The sequence below is a fragment of the Bubalus kerabau genome, chromosome 1 (genome assembly GCF_029407905.1).
Source record: "Bubalus kerabau isolate K-KA32 ecotype Philippines breed swamp buffalo chromosome 1, PCC_UOA_SB_1v2, whole genome shotgun sequence".
Lineage (NCBI taxonomy): Eukaryota > Metazoa > Chordata > Mammalia > Artiodactyla > Bovidae > Bubalus > Bubalus kerabau.
In genome coordinates, this window is record NC_073624.1 from 190,658,400 (window position 1) to 190,680,065 (window position 21,666).

General features: G+C 40.0%; 1 protein-coding gene across 1 annotated transcript; it reads right to left on the reverse strand.

The window, feature by feature from the left end:
- Positions 1–6,769: 6,769 nt before the first annotated feature.
- LOC129642098 (thymosin beta-4-like) lies at positions 6,770–7,758 on the reverse strand. The gene is made up of 2 exons (XM_055566673.1): positions 7,714–7,758; positions 6,770–7,233 (listed from the first exon to the last, which is right to left on the reverse strand). Exons 1-2 carry the CDS (start codon positions 7,756–7,758, stop codon positions 7,135–7,137), a joined length of 144 nt encoding a protein of 47 aa, XP_055422648.1. The 3' UTR covers positions 6,770–7,134.
- Between the last annotated feature and the right edge of the window lie 13,908 nt (positions 7,759–21,666).

Sequence of the window (21,666 nt, forward strand, 5' to 3'; positions counted from 1 at the left end):
GCGAGAATTGTGACCTCGCCTGCGTCTGAGGCCAAGCTCGCTGGCCCAGCGCGGAGCCCGGGGAGTGCCCGAGTGGGCGAGCCGGCTGATAGGCTCAGGTATTAAAAATACTGCAGCGTCCCTTCCCCCCAACCCTTCCCTTTACAGAGGCCTAAAGGGGTAGGTGACTAGCCCAGGGTCTTGTAGTTAGTATACTGCCCTTGACACCGCCCATTTTTGTAAAAGAGACCGTGATTATTTTGAAACCGGAACCGTTAACTACCCCAATGGAGAGACTGGGAACAAGGACTTAATTCTAATCCACATGCGCTTTTCACACTGTGGTCTGTAACAAGCCCTTTTTGTTGTCCTTTAACTTGTTCAAGCAAATGTAAAATTTTAACTTCAGTGTTATTGACGATCTCCGTCTAGGATTAAATGTTCCTCAGATCAGTTATTTCTGCACAGAGTTAAGAGTTGAAGGGTAATTTTAAAAAGCAACTACGTGATTCTAAAGCTTCACTGTCCGATAGAATAAGTAGCTACATTTGTAATTTAAAGTTTTCTAGTAGTCATTTTAATTAAGTTACCAGATCTAGCAGGTAAAAGTGTAGGACACCCAGTTAAAATTTGAATTTTTTATATACAAGAAATTTTTTTTGACCAAACCGTGAAGCCTGTGGAATCTCAGTTCCAGATCAGGGAATTGAACCTCTGGCTACGGCAGTGAAAGCTGGAAATCCTAAGCTTTGGACCACTAGAGAACTCTCAAACAATGAATAATTTTATACTAATAAAATGTGCACAGGGATATATGAAATTCAAATGTATTGTGTAGAGCAAACCTACATAATAAAGTCAAGAGAAATGGGTGAAATTAACTTTAATAACATTTATTTAATCCAATATACCCATATTTCATCATGTAATCAATATAGAAATTATTGTAATAATTTACATTTTTACATAAGATCTTATATTTTTATAATTTTCATACTAAATCATAAGAATCTAGTGTGTAATTTTATAGCACATTTCAGTATGGATTAGCCACACTTTAAGAGCTCAGTAGCCACATGTAGCTTGTGGGCTATTTTATTGGACAGAGCTGTTCTAAGGCCTTTAAGAATTAGGGTTGTTAAATTTAACATTGGCGCATTTTCCTTTTTGTAATAATAGTGGCTTAGTGATAGAGAACTAAACTTTCACTTTTAAATATAACCTGTTGGATAAACCAATTGTGATGGATTCTACATTGAAAATAAAAATAGAGGAGAAGCTATCCTTGACAGGATGTTTTACACAAAGAAATAAACATTTCCATAAAATGCAAGGATTTTTTAAAAATTAGGCTCAAATTCTTAATACAGGTTTTAGTCTTACTAAACAGGTCTTGCTTGTTTACACCAACTGGTAACCTACTACTGTTATTGCCTCCTGAAGATGCCTGGCTAGGATTAAATGTACTTAATCTTTTCACGGAGGAGCCTGGTTGGCTGTAGTCCATGGGGTCCCTAAGAGTCGCACGACTGAGTGACTTCACTTTCACTTTTCACTTTCCTACATTGGAGAAGGAAATGGCAACCCACTCCAGTGTTCTTGCCTGGAGAATCCCAGGGACAGGGGAGCCTGATGGGCTGCCATCTATGGGATCGTACAGAGTCGGACACGACTGAAGTGACTTAGCAGCAGCATCTTATCTCAAGTAACAGTCCTTTGCTGGAACTAACTGGAAAACGATGCTTCTTGAACATAAACTTTTTTTTTTTTATCAACTTTCAGAATTGTTTTAATATTGCAAAATAAATGAAAGCTTCTGTGAGAAAAATGCTGACCTGTGTCCAGACCAAAGGAAGTAAAAAAGTCTTATTTTAAGAAATAATCAGCTGGGCATCAGAAAACAGACCTGAAAGGGTTTAGAAACAATTCAGTAGGCTACCAAAGAGGTTGCAGATCTTGAAAAGAAAAACCGTTTATTGTGTATGGCTTATCCAAATGCACAAAGCCAAGAGCAACTCAGGGCCTTCCATTTCTTGGTGGGGCAGGGATTACTCTCTGAATGTTATTATTTGAATTGCATCTTTTCAAAAGAGATTGAACTCTGAATCAGTTACCTGAGTTCCTTTAACCCTCAAGATTCTGAATTAGTATGTTCTTACTTTATAAATAAAAGAAAATAAAACTGATTTTTATGGTAGATAGCAGATTCAGGATTAGAACCCTATATTAAATGGATTAAAATGTTAGCAGATGTGGTAGTTGGTCTCCAGGATAGTACACAATGATTATTGTGTCCTGTGTTATTACAAAACAAAAATCAAAACAGAGTCAGTATTGCTAAGAGAGCTTTATAAATTGAATCAGAGGCCATTAAAGAAGTTTGATTTATGAACATCTTAATCTGAGTGGAATCTGACCTTTTGACCTGATGAAGTCATCCAAAACACCTACCAGAAACTCAAGCTGATTTGGGGACCTTTCAGTTGAGTTCAGTTCAATTCAGTCACTCAGTTGTGTCTGACTCTTTGCGACCCCATGGACTGTGGCATGCCAGGTTTCCCTGTCCATCACCAACTCCTGCAACTTGCTCAAACTCATGTCTATTGGGTCAGTGATGCCATCCAACCATCTCATCCTCTGTCATCCCCTTCTCCTCCTACCTTCAATCTTTCTCAGCATCAAGGTCCTTTCCAATGTGTCAGTTCTTCACATCAGGTGGCCAAAGTATTGCAGCATCAGCTTCAGCATCAGTCCTTCCAATGAATATTTAGGACTGATCTCCTTCTGGATGGACTGCTTGGATCTCCTTGCAGTCCAAGGGACTCTCAAGAGTCTTCTCCAACACCACAGTTCAAAAGCATCAATTCTTCAGTGCTCGGCTTTCTTTATGGTCCAACTCTCACATCCACACGTGACTACTGGAAAAAACATAGCTTTGACTATTCAGACCTTTGTTGGCAAAGTAATGTCTCTGTTTTTTAATATGCTGTCTAGGTTGCTCATAACTTTTCTTCCAAGGAGCAAGCGTCTTTTAATTTCATGACTGCAGTCACCATCTGCAGTGATTTTGGAGCCCCCCAAAATAAAGTCTCTCACTGTTCTCATTGTTTCCCCATTTATTTGCCAAGAAGTGATGAGACTGGATGCCATGATCTTTGTTTTCTGAATGTTGAGTTTTAATCCAACTTTTTCACTCTCCACTTTCACTTTCATCAAGAGGCTCTTTAGTTCTCCTTCACTTTCTGCCATAAGGGTGTATCATCTACATATCTGAGGTTATTGATATTTCTCCCACAATCTTGATTCCAGCTTGTGCTTCATCCAGCCCGGCATTTCCCATGATGTACTATGCATGTAAGTTAATTAAGCAGGGTGACAATATACAGCCTTGACGTACTCCTTTCCCAATGTGGAACCAGTCTGTTGTTCCGTGTCCTGTTTTAACTGTTGCTTTGTAACCTGCATACAGATTTCTCAGGAGGCAGGTAAGGTGGTCTGGTATTTCCATCTCTTTCAGAATTTTCCACAGTTTGTTGTGATCCACACAGTCAATGGCTTTGGTGTAATCAATAAAACAGAAGTAGGTGTTTTTCTGGAATTCTCTTGCTTTTTTGATGATCCAGCGGATGTTGGCAATTTGATCTCTGGTTCCTCTGCCTTTTCTAAATCTAGCTTGAACATCTGGAAGTTCACCGTTCATGTATGTTGAAGCCTGGCTTGAAGGTTTTTGAGCGTTACTTTGCTAGTGTGTGAGATGAGTGCAATTGTGCAGTAGTTTGAACATTCTTTTGCATTACCTTTCTTTGGCATTGAAATGAAAATGGACCTTTTCCAGTCCTGTGACCACTGCTGAGTTTTCCAAATTTGCTGGCATATTGAGTGCAGCACTTTCACAGCATCATCTTGTAGGATTTGAAATAGCTCAACTGGAATTCCATCACCTCCACTAGCTTTGTAGTGATGCTTCCTAAGGCCCACCTGACTTTGCATTCCAGGGTGTCTGGCTCTAGGTGAGTGATCACACCATCATGGTTATCTAGGTCATGAAGATCTTTTTTGTATAGTTCTGTGTATTCTTGCCACCTCTTCTTAATATCTTCTGCTTCTGTTAGAGCCATACCATTTCTGTCCTTTATTGTGCCTGTCTTTGCATGAAATGTTCCCTTGGTATCTCTAACTATCTTGAAGAGATCTCTAGTCTTTCCCATTCTGTTGTTTCCCTCTATTTCTTTGCATTGATCACCCAGGAAGGCTTTCTTATCTCTCCGTGCTATTCTTTGGAACTCTGCATTCAAATGGATATATCTTTCCTTTTTTCCTTTGCCTTTAACTTCTCTTATTTTCTCAACTATTTTTAAGGCCTACTCAGACAACCATTTTGCTATTTTGCATTTCTTTCTCTTGAGGATGGTCTTGATCACTACCTCCTTACAATGTCACGAACCTCTGTCCATAGTTCTTCAGGCATTCTGTCTATCAGATCTAATCCTTTGAATCTATTTGTCACTTCCAGTGTATAATCATAAGGGATTTGATTTTGGTCATACCTGAATGGTCTAGTGGTTTTCCCTACTTTCTTCAATTTAAGTCTGAATTTGGCAATAAGGAGTTCATGATCTGAGCCATAGTCAGCTTTCAGTCTCTTTTTTGCTGACTGTATAGAGCTTTTCCATCTTCAGCTATAAAGAATATACTCAATCTGATTTTGGTATTGACCATCTGGTGATGTCCATGTGTAGAGTCTTTTCTTGTGTTGTTGGCAGAGGGTGTTTGCTATGACCAGTGTGTTCTCTTGGCAAAACTCCATTAGCATTTGCCCTGTTTCATTCTGTATTCCAAGGCCAAATTTACCTGTTACCCCAGGTATCTCTTGGCTTCTTACTTTTGCATTCCAGTCCCCTATAATGAAAAGGACATCTTTTTTGGGTGTTAGTTCTAGAAGGTCTTGTAGGTCTTCATAGAACCGTTCAACCTCAGCTTCTTCAGCATTACTTGGTTGGAGCATAGATTTGGATTACTGTGATATTGAATGGTTTGCCTTGGAAACAGACAGAGATCATTCTTTTGTTTTTGAGATGCGCCCAAGTACTGCATTCGGACTCTTATTGACTGTGAGGGCTACTCCATTTCTTTAAGGGATTCTCGCCCACAGTAGTAGATATAATGGTCATCTGAGTTAAATTCACCCATTCCAGTCCATTTTAGTTCATTGATTCCTAAAATGTCTATGTTCACCCTTACCATCTCCTGTTTGACCACTTGCAATTTGCCTTGATTCATGGATACATACCTTGACACATGCAATTTACCTAACACTCCAGGTTCCTATGCAATATTGTTCTTTGCAGCATCGGGCTTTACTTCCATCACCAGACACATCCACAGCTAGGTGTTGTTTTTGCTTTGGCTTCATCTCTTCATTCTTTCTGGAGTTATGTCTCCATTCTTCTCCAGTAGCATATTGGGCACTTACCGACCCGGGGAGTTCATCTTTCAGTGTCATATCTTTTTGCCTTTTCATACTGTTCATGGGGTTCTCAAGGCAAGAATACTGAAGTAGTTTGCCATTCCCTTCTCCAGTGGACCACACTTTGTCAGAACTCTCCACCATGACCCATCCATCTTGGGTGTCCCTACATGGCATGGCTCATAGTTTCATTGAATTAGGCAAGGCTGTGGTCCATGTGATCAGTTTGGGACCCTTACTCTGATTTAACTTGTAATAGGCTATCTACTTTTCAGACTCCTACCCTAAAACAGCTCATGGTTCCTTAAAGGCAATTGCTTTCTGACTTGCATCAGAGTCAGTTACACCTTTTGCCAGGCAACTTTTAACAACTTCCATGCCTTTTTATCTTTATAAGTCCCTGGCTCTTTCTCTTCCATGGAACACTCCTTCAGGGTTACTGTAATCTGTGTCTCCTGAATTGTAATTCTTAAGACCCAGGTAAACTATATTCTTATTTACAGCCTCCTCTAATTTTTTGTTGTTGTTGTTGACAATATTCATATTCTTGTGTAGGCTTCTCCCACTTAGTACCAGGATTGGTCTTTGTGACCAACAGCGTATAGCACACGTGATATTTCATCACTTCAGCGACTACATTTTAAAGTGACCTCCCTCCTAGATACCCCTCCCACACTTTTCTCTGTCTTTTTCTTTGGGAGAAGCAAGCTTTCTGCCATGTTGTAAACAGCCCTTTGACTGTCCCAAGTGATGGCAAAGAATGAAGACTCCTGCCAAGAGCCAATGAGGAACCAAGGCACTCTGACCTGATATGAGTGAGCTTGTGAGGGGCAACTTCAGCATCAGTTGAATCTTTAGATGACTGCAGCCCTAACCAATAGCTTGACTGCAACCTCATGAGAGACTGTGAGCTAACACCACCCAGCTAAGGTAGCTCCCAGATTCCTGAGCCTCATCAATTGTAAGAGATAAAAGTTCATTGTCTTAAGCTGCTAAATTTTGAGGTACTTGTTATGCAGCAATATATAACTAATACATAGATTATTGAACAATATGTTGACTTAAAATACAGAAGAATAAACATCTGTAACTCCTTGATTTGTTTTACCTTCTAAACGACAGGATAGAATTTTACAGATAAGCTTTATAATTTATTTCCCTGATAAGAGATAGCATAGTGTATTGGTTAAAAGCATAACCTCTGAATAAAGATCAGTATTCAACTGCTGACTCCTTCAAGTCTTAGCTTAGCAAGTTTTTATATTTTATTTATTTTTTTCAGGTTTTAAAACTTTTTATTTGCATATTAAAAAATTGTGCATTCCAATAATTAAAATCATTTGAACAACAACCAAAAAAAATGGCACTCTGATTAAACTGCATTTTACAGCCCGCAGAACACCTTGGACCAGCTTTTTACTCTAGATTTCACTGTCTTCCCACCCAGCTTCCTCCTTCACTAACATGCAAGTTCTTTTCCTTCCCTGCCAGCCACACAGGCAGATGGGAGAGGAAGGCGCGGCCTACGTTGTCAGCAGTTCTCCATTCTTTGATGTGAAAAGGGGTAGCACAGTCATTTAAACTCGATCCAACCTCTTTGCATCTTACAAAGTTAAACAGCTAAAAGAAGTAAAATAAGAAGGCCATGCTTGTGGAATGTACAGTGCATACTGGCGGCGCACGCTTCATTACGACTCGCCTGCTTGCTTCTCCTGTTCAATCGTTTTTTTCAAAGGCAGTGGATTTTTCTCTTGCGTTTCCGTTTTCTTCAATTTCGACTTATCGAACTTCTCTCTCTTTTTTTTTTAATAGGATAGTTTTTTTTTAATTTTATTTTATTTTTAAACTTTACATAATTGTATTAGTTTTGCCAAATATCAAAATGAATCCGCCACAGGTATACATGTGTTCCCCATCCTGAACCCTCCTCCCTTCTCCCTCCCCATACCATCCCTCTGGGTTGTCCCAGTGCACCAGCCCCAAGCATCCAGTATCATGCATTGAACCTGGACTGGCAACTCGTTTCATACATGATATTTTACAAGTTTCAATGCCATTCTCCCAAATCTTCCCACCCTCTCCCTCTCCCACAGAGTCCATAAGACTGTTCTATACATCAGTGTCTCTTTTGCTGTCTCGTACACAGGGTTATTGTTACCATCTTTCTAAATTCCATATATATGCGTTAGTATACTGTATTGGTGTTCTTCATTCTGGCTTACTTCACTCTGTATAATAGGCTCCAGTTTCATCCACCTCATTAGAACTGATTCAAACTTCTCAATCTCAGCCATATCAGGTTTGTCAGACATGGTTGCAGAGGGCGCGGAGCGAACTGCGAGCGAGTGAAGTCGAATCTGCGCTGTGGCCGCTGCCGAGTGCCCTTTAGCTTAGCAAGTTTTTAAAGCTTTCCAAGCCTCAATTTCCCAGATGATAGTGCTTAACTCAGGGCAGTGCTTAACTCAGCACCTAGGACCCATTAAGTGTGAAGTAAATATTAGCCATAACTAATGGTTTTATTTTGATTACTGACTTTAAAGAAACACCTTTGGATGTGTCTGTGGGTTGTGTGGGATGAAGCAGTCAGTACTTACTTGCCCGAGGAAGAGGAAAGCTCTAAAGAACTCCTTTGAGAAAAAAAAAAGAGTAGAGGGTCCAGGCTTAGACGAATATTAGAGCTTCTGCATCAGAATAGAGGAGGATGCAGAAGGTCTGTCCAGCCTCTTCAGGTGATCCCCTAGACTGTGTATGGATTTTATAGAAAGGGGACCATGAGTAAAATTTTAAATAGCTCTTTTTTTGCCCAAGATCTCTGTGAGACATTGTTTGCCTTGGCCTCAAAACACCAGAGTGTGACTCGAGTGAAGGAACAGGACTCTATCCACGTCATCAGACACCATCCCAAGTGGCATGTCATCACCTATGTATATCAGCATTTGGGGCACAGTAGAGCAGCTACAGCTGAGCTTGGCATGCAGGACTTCAGCTGTCAGTGGGTATGCAGCACTTTTGTGCTGTTATCCAGGTGTCTACTACAGACACATCTCAGGAAAAAAAAAAAAAAGAGAAGTCTATGTTCATGAGCCCAACTGTGGTTGGATATTGGAGTTGCACAAATAGAAGGGCCAGAGAAATCACATTTGTGCTAGACTATTTTGTCCTGGACAGATAGGTAGCTAATCATGAAGAGAATGGACCTTGAAACATTCTGCAGACTAAAAAATTATATAATCAAATACTTTGAACAGTTTTCAAAGGACTTATCAGATATCCAGACTTTTTTTTTGAATGAGTGTAATTTCCAATACAAAAACCCACAATCTAGCTTCAAGAAACACAAGAGAGTTTAAAGATTTCACTGCCACAAAAGTGGGGGTAGAAATATAAACTTGTTCCCTTCAGGTACACATACAGAGAATGAGATGTGAAATAGGTTGCTTGCATTTTAAAGGCTGGTTAGCACATTCTAGACTAGATGGAAGAGACCTTGGTGACAGCTAACATTAGAAATACAAATTTACCCCAAAGGATTTTATGAGCATCTGGAACATAGAAAGAAAATTGGATTGTTAATGTTATTTACTTCTTCATTCATTCAGCAAATTAGGTTATGTGCCCAGCCTTGTTCTGGAATTGAGAAAGACACTGTTCTCAGGGAGCTCAGATAGTGAGATAATTGGAGGATGGTGAAACCAACCATAAATTTGTGAAAATAAGTATGAATGTCAAATAGTGGTTAAGTGCCAAGTAGAGATAAAAGAGCATAAGGGTGTAAAGAGTGACAGTCAGTGGGTGGCTACTTTAGACTGAAGGGTGAGTGAATATTTTTCTGAGAGGGTGATATCTGAGCTGAGACGCAGGGGTGAGAAGGAGTCTATCATATGAGGAACTGGAAGACAGTGTTCCAAGCAGAGGAACAAGTGCAGAGGCTGTGAGGTGAGGACCTGCACTTAGGGTGTTTGAGCAACACAGGGAAGGTCAGCATAGGAAGTTCCAGTAACCTATGTTACTGGAACATAGTGATTAAAGTGAGTACTGATGAGGCATACGGTCAGAGACATTGGCAAGAGGCCAGACCATCTAGAGCTTTGTAGACGGTGTCAAGGAGTTTGAATTTTATACTTGGTGCAATGAGAAACCATCAGAGTATTTTTAAGCAGAGAAAGGATAAGGCATGGTTTCTATCCTAAAAAGAGTACTCTGGCTGATATGTGGAGAACTGACCGTAGAGGACAAGAATGAAAACAGGTCGACTGGTTAGGAAACTTTTGGAGCATCACAGGCAAGAGTGGAGGATGGCCTGAAGTGGAGTGTTATCTGTGGAAGAGATAAGTGGGTGAATTCAGAATACAATTTGGAAGCAAAAGGTAATGTGACTTACTAACTATTGGATATGAGCACGAGAGAAGGAATTAAGAGTGACTCAGACCACCTGACCTGCCTCTTGAGAAATCTGTATGCAGGTCAGGAAGCAACAGTTAGAACTAGACATGGATCAACAGACTGGTTCCAAATAGGAAAAGGAGTACGTCAAGACTGTATATTGTCACCCTGCTTACTTAACTTATATGCAGAATACATCATGAGAAACGCTGGACTGGAAGAAACACAAGCTGGAATTAAGCTTTCCGGGAGGAATATCAATAACCTCAGATATGCAGATGACACCACCCTGATGGCAGAAAGTGAAGAGGAACTAAAAAGCCTCTTGATGAAAGTGAAAGTGGAGAGTGAAAAAGTTGGCTTAAAACTCAACATTCAGAAAACGAAGATCATGGCATCTGGTCCCATCACTTCATGGGAAATAGATGGGGAAACAGTGGAAACAGTGTCAGACTTGATTTTTTTGGGCTCCCAAATCACTGCAGATGGTGACTGCAGCCATGAAATTAAAAGACGCTTACTCCTTGGAAGGAAAGTTATGACCAACCTAGATAGCATATTCAAAAGCAGAGACATTACTTTGCCAACAAAGGTCCGTCTAGTCAAGGCTATGGTTTTTCCTGTGGTCATGTATGGATGTGAGAGTTGGACTGTGAAGAAGGCTGAGCGCCGAAGATTTGATGCTTTTGAACTGTGGTGTTGGAGAAGACTCTTGAGAGTCCCTTGGACTGCAAGGAGATCCAACCAGTCCATTCTGAAGGAGATCAGCCCTGGGATTTCTTTGGAAGGAATGATGCTAAAGCTGAAACTGCAGTACTTTGGCTACCTCGTGCGACGAGTTGACTCATTGGAAAAGACTCTGATGCTGGGAGGGATTGGGGGAAGGAGGAGAAGGGGACAACAGAGGATGAGATGGCTGGATGGCATCACTGACTCGTTGGACGTGAGTCTGAGTGAACGCCGGGAGTTGGTGATGGACAAGGAGGCCTGGCGTGCTGCGATTCATGGGGTCGCAAAGAGTCGGACACGACTGAGTGACTGAACTGAACTGAACTGAACCTGGTGCCAGTTTTTGGAATGAGGAAATTGGGTGGGGTGGGGGACTTGTGAAATTAAGAATTTTACTTTAATTAAAAATTTTATTGTGATAAAATACACATAACGTAAAATTTATCATCATGACTCTTAAGTGTACAGTTTAGTGGCATTAAGTATGTTCATGATGTTTTACAACCATCACCAACTCTTTCCATCTTGCAGAATTGAAACTCTGTGTCCATTAAGCAATAACTGCCCATTCCCCACCCTCCTCAGCCCCTGCTGCTGCTGCTGCTGCTAAGTCACTTCAGTCATGTCCGACTCTGTGTGACCCCATAGACGGCCTCCCACCAGGCTCCCCCATCCCTGGGATTCTCAGCCCCTAGTAAGCACCTTTCTACTTTCTGTCTCTGTGAATCTGGCCATTCTATATACCTCATTTACATGGAATCATATGGTATTTGTTCTTTGTGACTGCTCATTTCAGTAAGCATAATGTCCTCAAGGTTCATCTGTGTTAAAAAGCATGTGTCAGAATTTTCTTCCTTTTTAAGACTGAATAATATTCTGTTGTTTGTATGATATTCTACAGTTTGTTTTTCCAGTCATCTGTCAGTGGACACTTGGGTTGCTTCCATCTTTTGGCTGTTGTGTATAGTGTGAATATAGGTGTATAAATATCTCTTCAAGTCCATGCTTTCAATTCTTTGAATGTATAGCCAGAATGGGGTTTCTGGATTATATGGTAACTCTATTTTTAATTTTTGGAGGAACTGCCATACTGTTTTCCATAGGGACTGCGCCATTTTCCATTTCCATCAACAGTGCAACAAGCTCCTCCTTGACTTTTTACTTTCCCCTTTTCTAAAAATAGTAGCTATTCTATTAATAATAAGGTACAAAGCGATATCTCATTGCGATTTGTGATGATTAGTAATGTTGAGCATCATTTCATATGCTTATTGGTCATTTGTGTGTTTTCTTTGAAGAGATGTCTATCCAAATTCTTTGCCAGTTTTAATTGGGTGATTTTTTTGTTGTTGTGATGTAGGAGTTCTTTTTATGTTCTATGTATTAACCCCTTATAAGATGTATAGTTCCCAAATATTTTCTCCCATTCTATGGGTTGCCTTTTTACTCTGTTGATTAGATCCCTTTATGTTAAGAAGTTTTAAGTTTTGATGGAGTTCAATTTTATCTATATTTTCTTTTGTTGCCTGTGCAAAAGAGTTTTATTTTAAATATAAAAGTAAACTAATATTTAAGTGTAAAGTTTGAAGATAGTTGGACATATGAGTCTGAAGATCATAGGATAGGTCTGAATGAGGTATAGAGTTATCCATGTATAGATGGTATTTATAACCATGGGGCTATATGAGACCAACCAGAAGAGAAGATACATAGGAACACATAGGTCTCCTAATAGGATACAGTCATACTGAAATCAGGTTTCATAGGAAAATATCAGAAAGTTTTGACTGAGTTAAATTCGAGTAATATGAGTTTATTTAAGATCTTAATCTTCTGAGCTAGATGCTTGGTTAGAAATTAGAAACTCCTGGAAAAGTATCAACCCTCTTTGCTATTGTATTATTACCATAATAATACTAACAATAGCCCAAGACATCATTTAGTCCTTACAGTGGCTGCTTAAGATATTCTTATTGTCCCCACGTTACAGATAAAGAAACCAAAGTGAGTAATTCACCTAGTTATTACAGTTAGTAAGTGGCAGGGCCAAATTAAAACTCTGGTTGGCCTACCTCAAGTCTACACTATTAATTATTAATCTCATTATTATGAAAAATGAAATCTATCCCCTGCCCTTTACCAACTGACTGCATTCAGTCTCCTTAGGTTTCATATCACCATAGTCACCTCTCTGTTGGTGGTAAATGGTCCAGGAAATGTGGAACCAATCCTGACACCTTAGTTAGGCTAATCTGCAGGCTCTTCTTTTGAACACTCTGGATCTTAAAACTGTGCCAGGTTCTCATACACCAAAAAGAAAAGAAAAAAAACTGATGGACACAGCACACTAGAAACAACAGAAGTAGTCACATTTTTACTCCCTTTCATCTTCTACCTAGATATTATGGTCCTTTGCTTCAAAAGTGCTTCCCTGATAGCTCAGTTGGTAAAGAATCTGCCTGCAATGCGGGAGACCTGGGTTTGATCCCTGGGTTGGGAGGATCCCCTGGAGACGGGAAAGGCTACCCACCCCTGTATTCTAGCCTAGAGAATTCCATGGACTGTATAGTCCATGGGATCACAAAGAGTCGGACACGACTGAGCGACTCTCACTCTCACTCGCTCACTTTGCTTCAGTCTCAGTTCCTCCATTGTCTTGTCATTCTCCTCTCCTGTACTGCAAAACCCTCAATCCAGCCCTTTGTGTATTTCATTCCTACCCTGGGACAGTAGAGAAGATCACACAACTATGTGAATTGGTGTCTCTACAAATTTACTGTTTCAATCACAGGTGGACTTTTGCCTCACTTGTTATTCTTCCAGCCCACATGTTCCTCCAGTCCATCAGTGACCCCCCTCCCCTTCTTCATCTTGATTCAGGAGCAGATTGAGAGTGAAGAGTAAAATGGTTTTGATTTATCTTGGGCTTAGATTTTGCGAGATGGGTAAACAGTATGTCTTGGGTAGCAGTGTGAGTATAATGAAGGGATCATGAGGTATAAACTGGAAGGGAAAGGAATGGATGTCAAGGTCAGAGCTGAACAGTTGTGAAGAAAATAAAAGGTCCTGGAATGAGGTGGAGTTGTTGTGACTGATGATGGGGCCCAGGGTGTGTCCTTGTCAGGGAGGGATTATAGAACTGTAAAGGTCAAGTTAGTATGAGGATGTGGTGTAGGATTACTCATTACCTGAGCGCAAAAGTCATCAGTACCTCAGGTTGGATTCCAGACAACTCACAGAATGTGGATAAACAACTGGCACGTTGTTGGTAACAGCAAACAGAAGGGCAGAGCATAAACCTTGAAGGAAACATTTTATATATGTGAAGGTGAGGGAGTTATGGTGGAGAACACGCAAAGTCCTGAGATCTTACCTGGCTCTGAAGTTCACAGGAGGTCAAAAATAAAGAGCCTCCATATGAAAGACAGGAGCATGAGGAAGTGGAGTGTTCAGGGGAAGCTGGAGCTCTGTCAAGGCGAGGATGTGGAGAGAGCAACCAGGGATTTTCTTGATGGAGGAAAGCTGCCTATCTACAGTGGAGCAGGGTTTCAGAGGACACAGTAGCAGGGAGGGGGACAGTGGGAGCGGGAGACGGTGGGCTATGTAGGGACAGGGAGCAGCCAGAGGGGAGCCAGAATAAGAGTATTCAATGAAAGGGATTAAATTTGCAGCGCTGGTTTCAAGGTTCTAAAAATCAGGTTTCAGACATTTTTGTTCTAACTCAGAGACACTGAGTGATAGTTCAGATCTTCATAATTTTTTATGACCCATTCATCAGTCTGTTAAATATGACCTCATGATAAGGTAATTTACCTCAGCAGAGCAAGTTTGACTTGATCTAAATCAGGGTAGAGATGACTGCTGCTTAGGCAGAGGGAGAGGAGAGATAAAAATGCCAGGTTGGGATGGGAGAAAATGACTTTGACCTGGGTTTCAACTCCACAGAGCTCAGGTCCAGGTTGGGGCGCTGGCCTAGTTACTGAGGCCAAAAGGAAGGAGTTTACGATCTGGCTAGACTGTGTCCTTGGAGAGCTCCAGTTTTATATTCTTTATGTTTTTCATCTTTGCTCCCCAGGACTTTGTACCTTATAAGCATATAGAAATTAAAAAAGAAAAACTTTTATTAAGATAATAATAAAATGAAAGTAAAAAATAAAAATTTAATTTTTTAACTTCTATATGATTATAAAAATGTTATTTGTAAGCAATTATAAAGTATGGAAGACTGCAGAAAAGAAACTAAAATAGAAGTCATCTATAATCCCCCATCCAAAGATATCTACTGTTAATACCTTGAGATATTTTCTTCAAGTTATTTTTTTTCATGTTTTTTAAACATAGTTTATTCATTCATGAATTAATTAATTGGTCAGTACTACTGTATACGTTTAAAAATACTTGCCCTATATCACAAGTATTGTATCATGTTATTAAAAATAATTCTTAAACAATATTTTTGAAGGCTGAATAGCGTTCTTTCATAAAAACACACCATTATTAATTTAACTATTTCCATACTGAGTTTTAAAAATTGTAATTAAAAAAATTTAAATTTACCATCTTACCTATTTTTATGAGTACAGCTCTGTAGTACTAAATATATTTACATTGTTGTGCACAAATCTCTAGAACTTTTTCATCTTGCAAAACCAAAATGTACCAAGCACTAATTCCTCCTCATCTATTTTTCTCTCTTTCCCCCTGACTTGGTAACTGTCTTTCTAATTTCTATGATTTTGACTGTTTTAGATACTTCCTATGAGTGGAATCATACAGAATTTGTCCTTTTGTGACTGGCTTATTTCACTTAGCATAGTATCTTGAGGTTCATCTGTTTTTAAGGCTTTATAACATTCCATTGTATGTATAAGCAACATTATCTTTATCCACTAATTTGTAGATGGACATTTGGGCTGCTTTCAGCTCTTTGCTATTGTGAATAATGCTGTGATGAACATGGGTGTGCAAAACAGCTCTTTGAGATCCTGCTTTGAATCATTTTAGATATATACCCAGAATTGGGATTGATAGATGATACGATAATTCTATTTTTTAATTTTTTGAGGAAACTCTATAATCTGTGTGTTATGGAAAATTTCTGTTTTCCATAATGGCTGTACCATCATGCATTCTCACCAGTGGTGTACAAGGATTCCAGTTTCTCTACATCCTTACCCATACGTCTCTTCTGTTCTGTTGATAATGGCTATACTAATGAATATGAGGTAGTATCTCATTATGGTTTCAATTTCCATTTGCATTTCTTTAATAATGAAAACAATGGGAAAGACTAGAGATCTCTTCAAGAAAATTAGAGATACCAACATTTCAGGCAAAGATGGGCTCAATAAAGGACAGAAATGGTATGGACCTAACAGAAGCAGAAGATATTAAGAAGAGATGGCAAGAATATACAGAGGAACTATACAAAGGGATTTTCACAGCCCAGATGATCATGATGGTGTGATCACTCACCTAGAACCAGACGTCCTGGAATGTGAAGTCAAGTGAGCCTTAGGAAGCATCACTACAAACAAAGCTAGTGGAGGTGATGGAATTCCAATTGAGCTATTTCAAATCCTAAAAGATGATGCTGTGAAAGTGCTGCACTCGATATGCCAGCAAATTTGGAAAACTCAGCAGTGGCCACAGGACTGGAAAAGGTCAGTTTCCATTCCAATCCCAAAGAAAGGCAATGCTAAAGAATGCTCAAACTACCACACAATTGCACTCATCTCACATGCTAGCAAAGTAATGCTCAAAATTCTCCAAGCCAGGCTTCAGCAATACATGAACCGTGAACTTTCAGATGTTCAAGCTGATTTTAGAAAAGGCAGAGGAGCCAGAGATCAAATTGGCAACATCTGTAGGATCATTGAAAAAGCAAGAGAGTTCCAGAAAAACATCTATTTCTGCTTTATTGACTATGCCAAAGCGTTTGACTGTGTAGATCACAATAAACTGTGGAAAATTCTGAAAGAGATGGGAATACCAGACCACCTGACCTGCCTCTTGAAAAATCTGTATGCAGGTCGGGAAGCAACAGTTAGAACTGGACATGGAACAACAAACTGGTTCCAAATAGGAAAAGGAGTATGTCAAGGCTGTATATTGTCACCCTGCTTATTTAACTTATATGCAGAGTACATCATGAGAAACGCTGGGCTGGATAAAGCACAAGTTGGAATCAAGATTGCGGGAGAAATATCAATAACCTCAGATATGCAGATGACACCACTCTTAAGGCAGAAAGTGAAGAGGAACTAAAGAGCCTCTTGATGAAAGTGAAAGAGGAGAGTGAAAAGTTGGCTTAAAACTCAACATTCAGAAAACTAAGATCATGTCATCTGGTCCTATCACTTCATGGCAAATAGATGGGGAAGTAGTGGAAACAGTGGCAGACTTTATTTTTGGGGACTCCAAAATCACTGCAGACGGTGACTGCAGCCATTAAATTAAAAGATGCTTACTCCTTGGAAGCAAAGTTATGACCAACCTAGACAGTATATTAAAAAGCAGAGACATTACTTTGCCAACAAAGGTCCGTCTCGTCAAGGCTATGGTTTTTCCAGTAGTCATGTATGGATGTGAGAGTTGGACTATTAAAGAAAGCTGAGCACTGAAAACTTGATGCTTTTGAACTGTGGTGTTGGAGAAGACTCTTGAGAGTCCCTTGAACTGCAAGGAGATCCTAAAGGAAATTAGTCCTGAATATCCATTAGAAGGACTGATTTTGAAGCTGAAACTCCAATACTTTGGCCACCTGATGCGAAGAACTAACTCATTTGGAAAAGACCCTGATGCTGGGAAAGATTGAAGGCAAGAGGTGAAGGGGACGACAGTGGATGAGATGTTTGGATGGCATCACCAACTTGATGGACATGAGTTTGAGTAAACCCAGGGAACTGGTGATGGACAGGGAGGCCTGGCATGCTGCTGTCCATGGGGTCGCAAAGAGTCGGACACAAATGAGCGACTGAACTGAACTGAACTGAATGATGAGTGATGTTGAGCATCATTTCTTACAAACACCTGCCATTTTCATATCTCCTTTGGGGAACTGTCCAGTTCCTTTGCTCATTTTAAAATCAGGTTATTTGCTTTTTTTGTTGTTGAGTTGTATGCGTTCTTTTTGTATTCTAGGTATTAAACCTTTAGCAGATATATGATTTGCAAATACTTGCCCTCATTTCCTAGGTTGCCTTTTTGTTCTGGTGTTTCCTTTGACACTCAGAAGTTTTAAATTATGATGCAGTCCCATCTGTCTGTTTTTGCTTTTGTTGCCAGTGCTTCAATGTCATAGCCAAGAAATCATTGCCAAATTCAAAGTCCTGAAGCTTTTCTTCTCAGAGTTTATAGTTTTAGGTCTTACAGTTCAGTCTGTTTTGAGCTCATTTTTATATATGATGTAAGGTATGGGTCCAATTTCATTGTTTTGCACATGAATGTACAGTTTTTAAAAAATACGTTGACGGGATTGTCCTTTTACCATTGTGAGGTCATGGCTTGCTTGTGAAAACCGTTTGGCTGTATGTGCACGAGTTTGTTTCTGGTATCTCTACTCTGTTCCATTGGTTCATCTATCTTGCTTTATGCCAGTATCAAACTATCTTGATTGCTGTTGCTCTTTAGTATTACTTTAGAAACTGGGAAGTGAGAGGCCTCCAATTCTTTTCTTCTGTTTCAAAATTGTTTGGGCTCTTCAGAGTTCCTTAAGATTCCACATGAATTTTAGGATGATTCTTTTTCCTAGTTCTGCAAAAATGCCATTGGGATTATGATAATGATGACATTGAATCTGTAGATCAGTTTGGTTAGTATGGACATTTCACTGGTATCTGAGACTTCCAATCCATAAGCACAGCATGTCTTTCTGTCTGTTTCTAACTTCTTTTAGCAGTGCTTCATATTTTCAGTGTACAAGTCTTTTACCTCCTTTGCTAGGCCATGTTGTTGCTATTTAGTCACTAAATCGTGTCTGACACTTTTGCAACCTCATGAACTGTAGCCTGCCAGGCTCCTCTATCCATGGGATTTCCCAGGCAAGAATACTGGCGTGGGTTGCCATGTCCTTCTTCAGGGGATCTTCCCAACCCAGAGATTGAACCTGTATTTCCCACATTGGCAGGCCGATTCTTTACCACTGAGCCACCAGGGAAGTCCCTTGTTAGGCCATACTTAATTTTTTAAGATTGCAAATAATGCTTTGATAAACATGTATGTTCATAAATATTTCATGTATCTCTGATTATTTCTTAGTTGTTGAGTTACTATATAAAAAAAAACAAACAGGCATTTTAAGACTCGATACACTTTGCCATTTTCTTTCTAGAAAAAATAAACCAGTTTACATTTCCACCAGAAGAGTATGAATGTGTATCTCATCATACTCAAATATTGACACAGTCATTTTGTAATCTTTGTTAAAGTGTTACATGGAAAATGGAATCACATTGTCACTTCACTTGTGAAGCAGGAACACCTTTTTTTTTTTTTAAGGCATATGAAATCTTAGTTCCCCAATCAGGGATTGAACCTGGCCCCTGGGCAGTGAAAGCTCAGAGTCCTAACCACAAGACCACTGGACCAGTGGGGAATTCCCAAGGACACTTTTTTTTTTTTTGGCATATTTATTGGCCAGCCAATGTTTTCTTCTTTGAAAATTAATAATTTCTTTTACCCATTTAACTATAATAATGATAACAGTAACACATGCATTCACAAACATTTATTGAGCACTACTCTTTGGAAGGAATGATGCTAAAGCTGAAACTCCAGTACTTTGGCCACCTCATGCGAAGAGTTGACTCATTGGAAAAGACTCTGATGCTGGGAGGGATTGGGGGAAGGAGGAGAAGGGGATGACAGAGGATGAGATGGCTGGATGGCATCACTGACTCGATGGACATGAGTCTGGGTGAACTCTGGGAGTTGGTGGTGGACAGGGAGGCCTGGCGTGCTGTGATTCATGGGGTCGCAAAGAGTCGGACACGACTGAGCGACTGAACTGAACTATGTGCTAAGCACTATTTTAACTGCTGAGGAGACAAACGTATTCCTCATGGGATGTAAATTCTATGAGAAAAGAGAAGAATGCAAAGTGAAGATGAAGTAAATAGTTAGGATGTCAGGGAGTGATATGGAGAAACATGAAGCAGGAACAGATAAGTTTAGATGAAGAGAGAACAGGCTATAATTTTAAATAGGGTCTTCAAGGAAGGATTGATTAGGCAGGTGACATTTGAGCAAAGACATAAAGGAAATAGGGACCCAGCCACGTAGATACCTGGGAAGAGCACTCCCAAGAAGATGGAACATGCAGAAGCACACGTTATAAACAACAAGGTCCTACTGTACAGCACAGGGAACTAGAATCAGTATCCTGTGATAAACCACAATGGAAAAGAACATGAAAAAGAGTGCGTGTATATATACACAACTGAGTCACTTTGCTGTATAGCAGAAATTAAACATAACATTGTAAATTAACTATATTTCAATAAAATGAAGAAGCATGTTCAAAGGAGAACAAGGCCTGAGTAACCTGAATAAAGACAGCAAAGGAGAGAGTAATAGGAGATGAAGTCAGGGAACTGAAGTGGGGACACATGGAGGAGGGTCCTAAAATTTGGGTGACCATATACAATTTATTATCCAAGTTGGGACATTTTTAGAGGGAAAGGTGGGAGGTATTAGTAGGTATTGGTAAGTGTGTGAAAGTGTTAGTCGCTCAGTTGTGTCAGACTCTTTGCAACCCCATGGACTGTAGCCCACCAGGCTCCTCTGTCCATGGGATCTTCCAGGTAAGAATACGGTAGTGGGTTGCCATTTCCTTCTCCAGGGGATCTTCCTGACCCAAGCATCAAGCCTGGGTCTCCTGCATTGCAGGCAGATTCTTTACTGTCTGAGCCACTGGGGAGGTCTATTAATAGGTATTACACTGTGTCTATAGATAGAAGCTGCAAGTATCCTGGGAAAACTGGGACATGGGATCATCCTACTTATAGACTACTGTAAAGACTTTAGCTTTTAAGAACTCTGACTGAGGTGGAAATCTACAGAAAGATTTTGAGTAGTAACAAGATATGATCTGATTTAGGTAATTCATATTGCTATGCTAAGAACAGACTGAAGGAAAGCAGGAGCATGATTAAGGAGGGGGGACCAGTTAGGAAGCTAACAGAAGCTAGATTCTAGGTCTTAAAACTCAGCATTCAAAAAACTAAGATCACAGCATCCGGTCCCATCACTTCATGGCAAATAGATGGGGAAACAATGAAAACAGTGAGAGTCTTTATTTTCTTGGGGTTCCAGAATCATGGCAGATGGTGACTGCAGCCATGAAATTAAAAGATGCTTGCTTTTTGGAAGAAAAGCTATGACAAACCTAGACAGCATATTAATAAGTAGAGACATTACTTTGCCAACAACGGTCTGAATCGTTAAAGCTGTGGTTTTTCCAGTGGTCATGTATGGATGTGAGAGTTGGACCGTAAAGAAAGCTGAGTGCCGAAGAATTGATGCTTTTGAACTGTGGTGTTGGAGAAGACTCCTGAAAGTCCCTTGGACTGCAAGGAGATCAAACCAATCAATCCTAAAGGAAATCAGTCCTGAATATTTATTGGAATGACTTGATGCTGAAGCTGAAGCTCCAATACTTTGGCCACCTGATGCGAAGAACTGACTCATGGAAAAGACCCTGATGCTGGGAAAGATTGAAGGCAGGAGAAGAAGCAGATGACAGAGGATGAGATGTTCGGATGGCATCACTGACTGGATGGACATGAGACTCCCGAGCAAGCTCTGGGAGTTGGTAAAAGAGACAGGGAGGCCTTGTGTGCTGCAGTCCATGGGGTTGCAGAGAGTCAGACACGACTGAGCGACTAAACTGAACTGAACTGTGTAGGGAGTTCTGACCATAATAGTAATTAGGCAAGAAGAAGAAATAAAAAGTAACCAAATTGAGAAGAATAAAATGAAGCTACAGTAATGAAAACACTGTGGTACTGGCAGAAAGACAGATATACAGACCGATGAGACAGAACAGGAAAAGCAGATTTGGGACGGAAGTGGGGGAGAGTAAGAGTACAAAGTAAATTGGGGCGTGT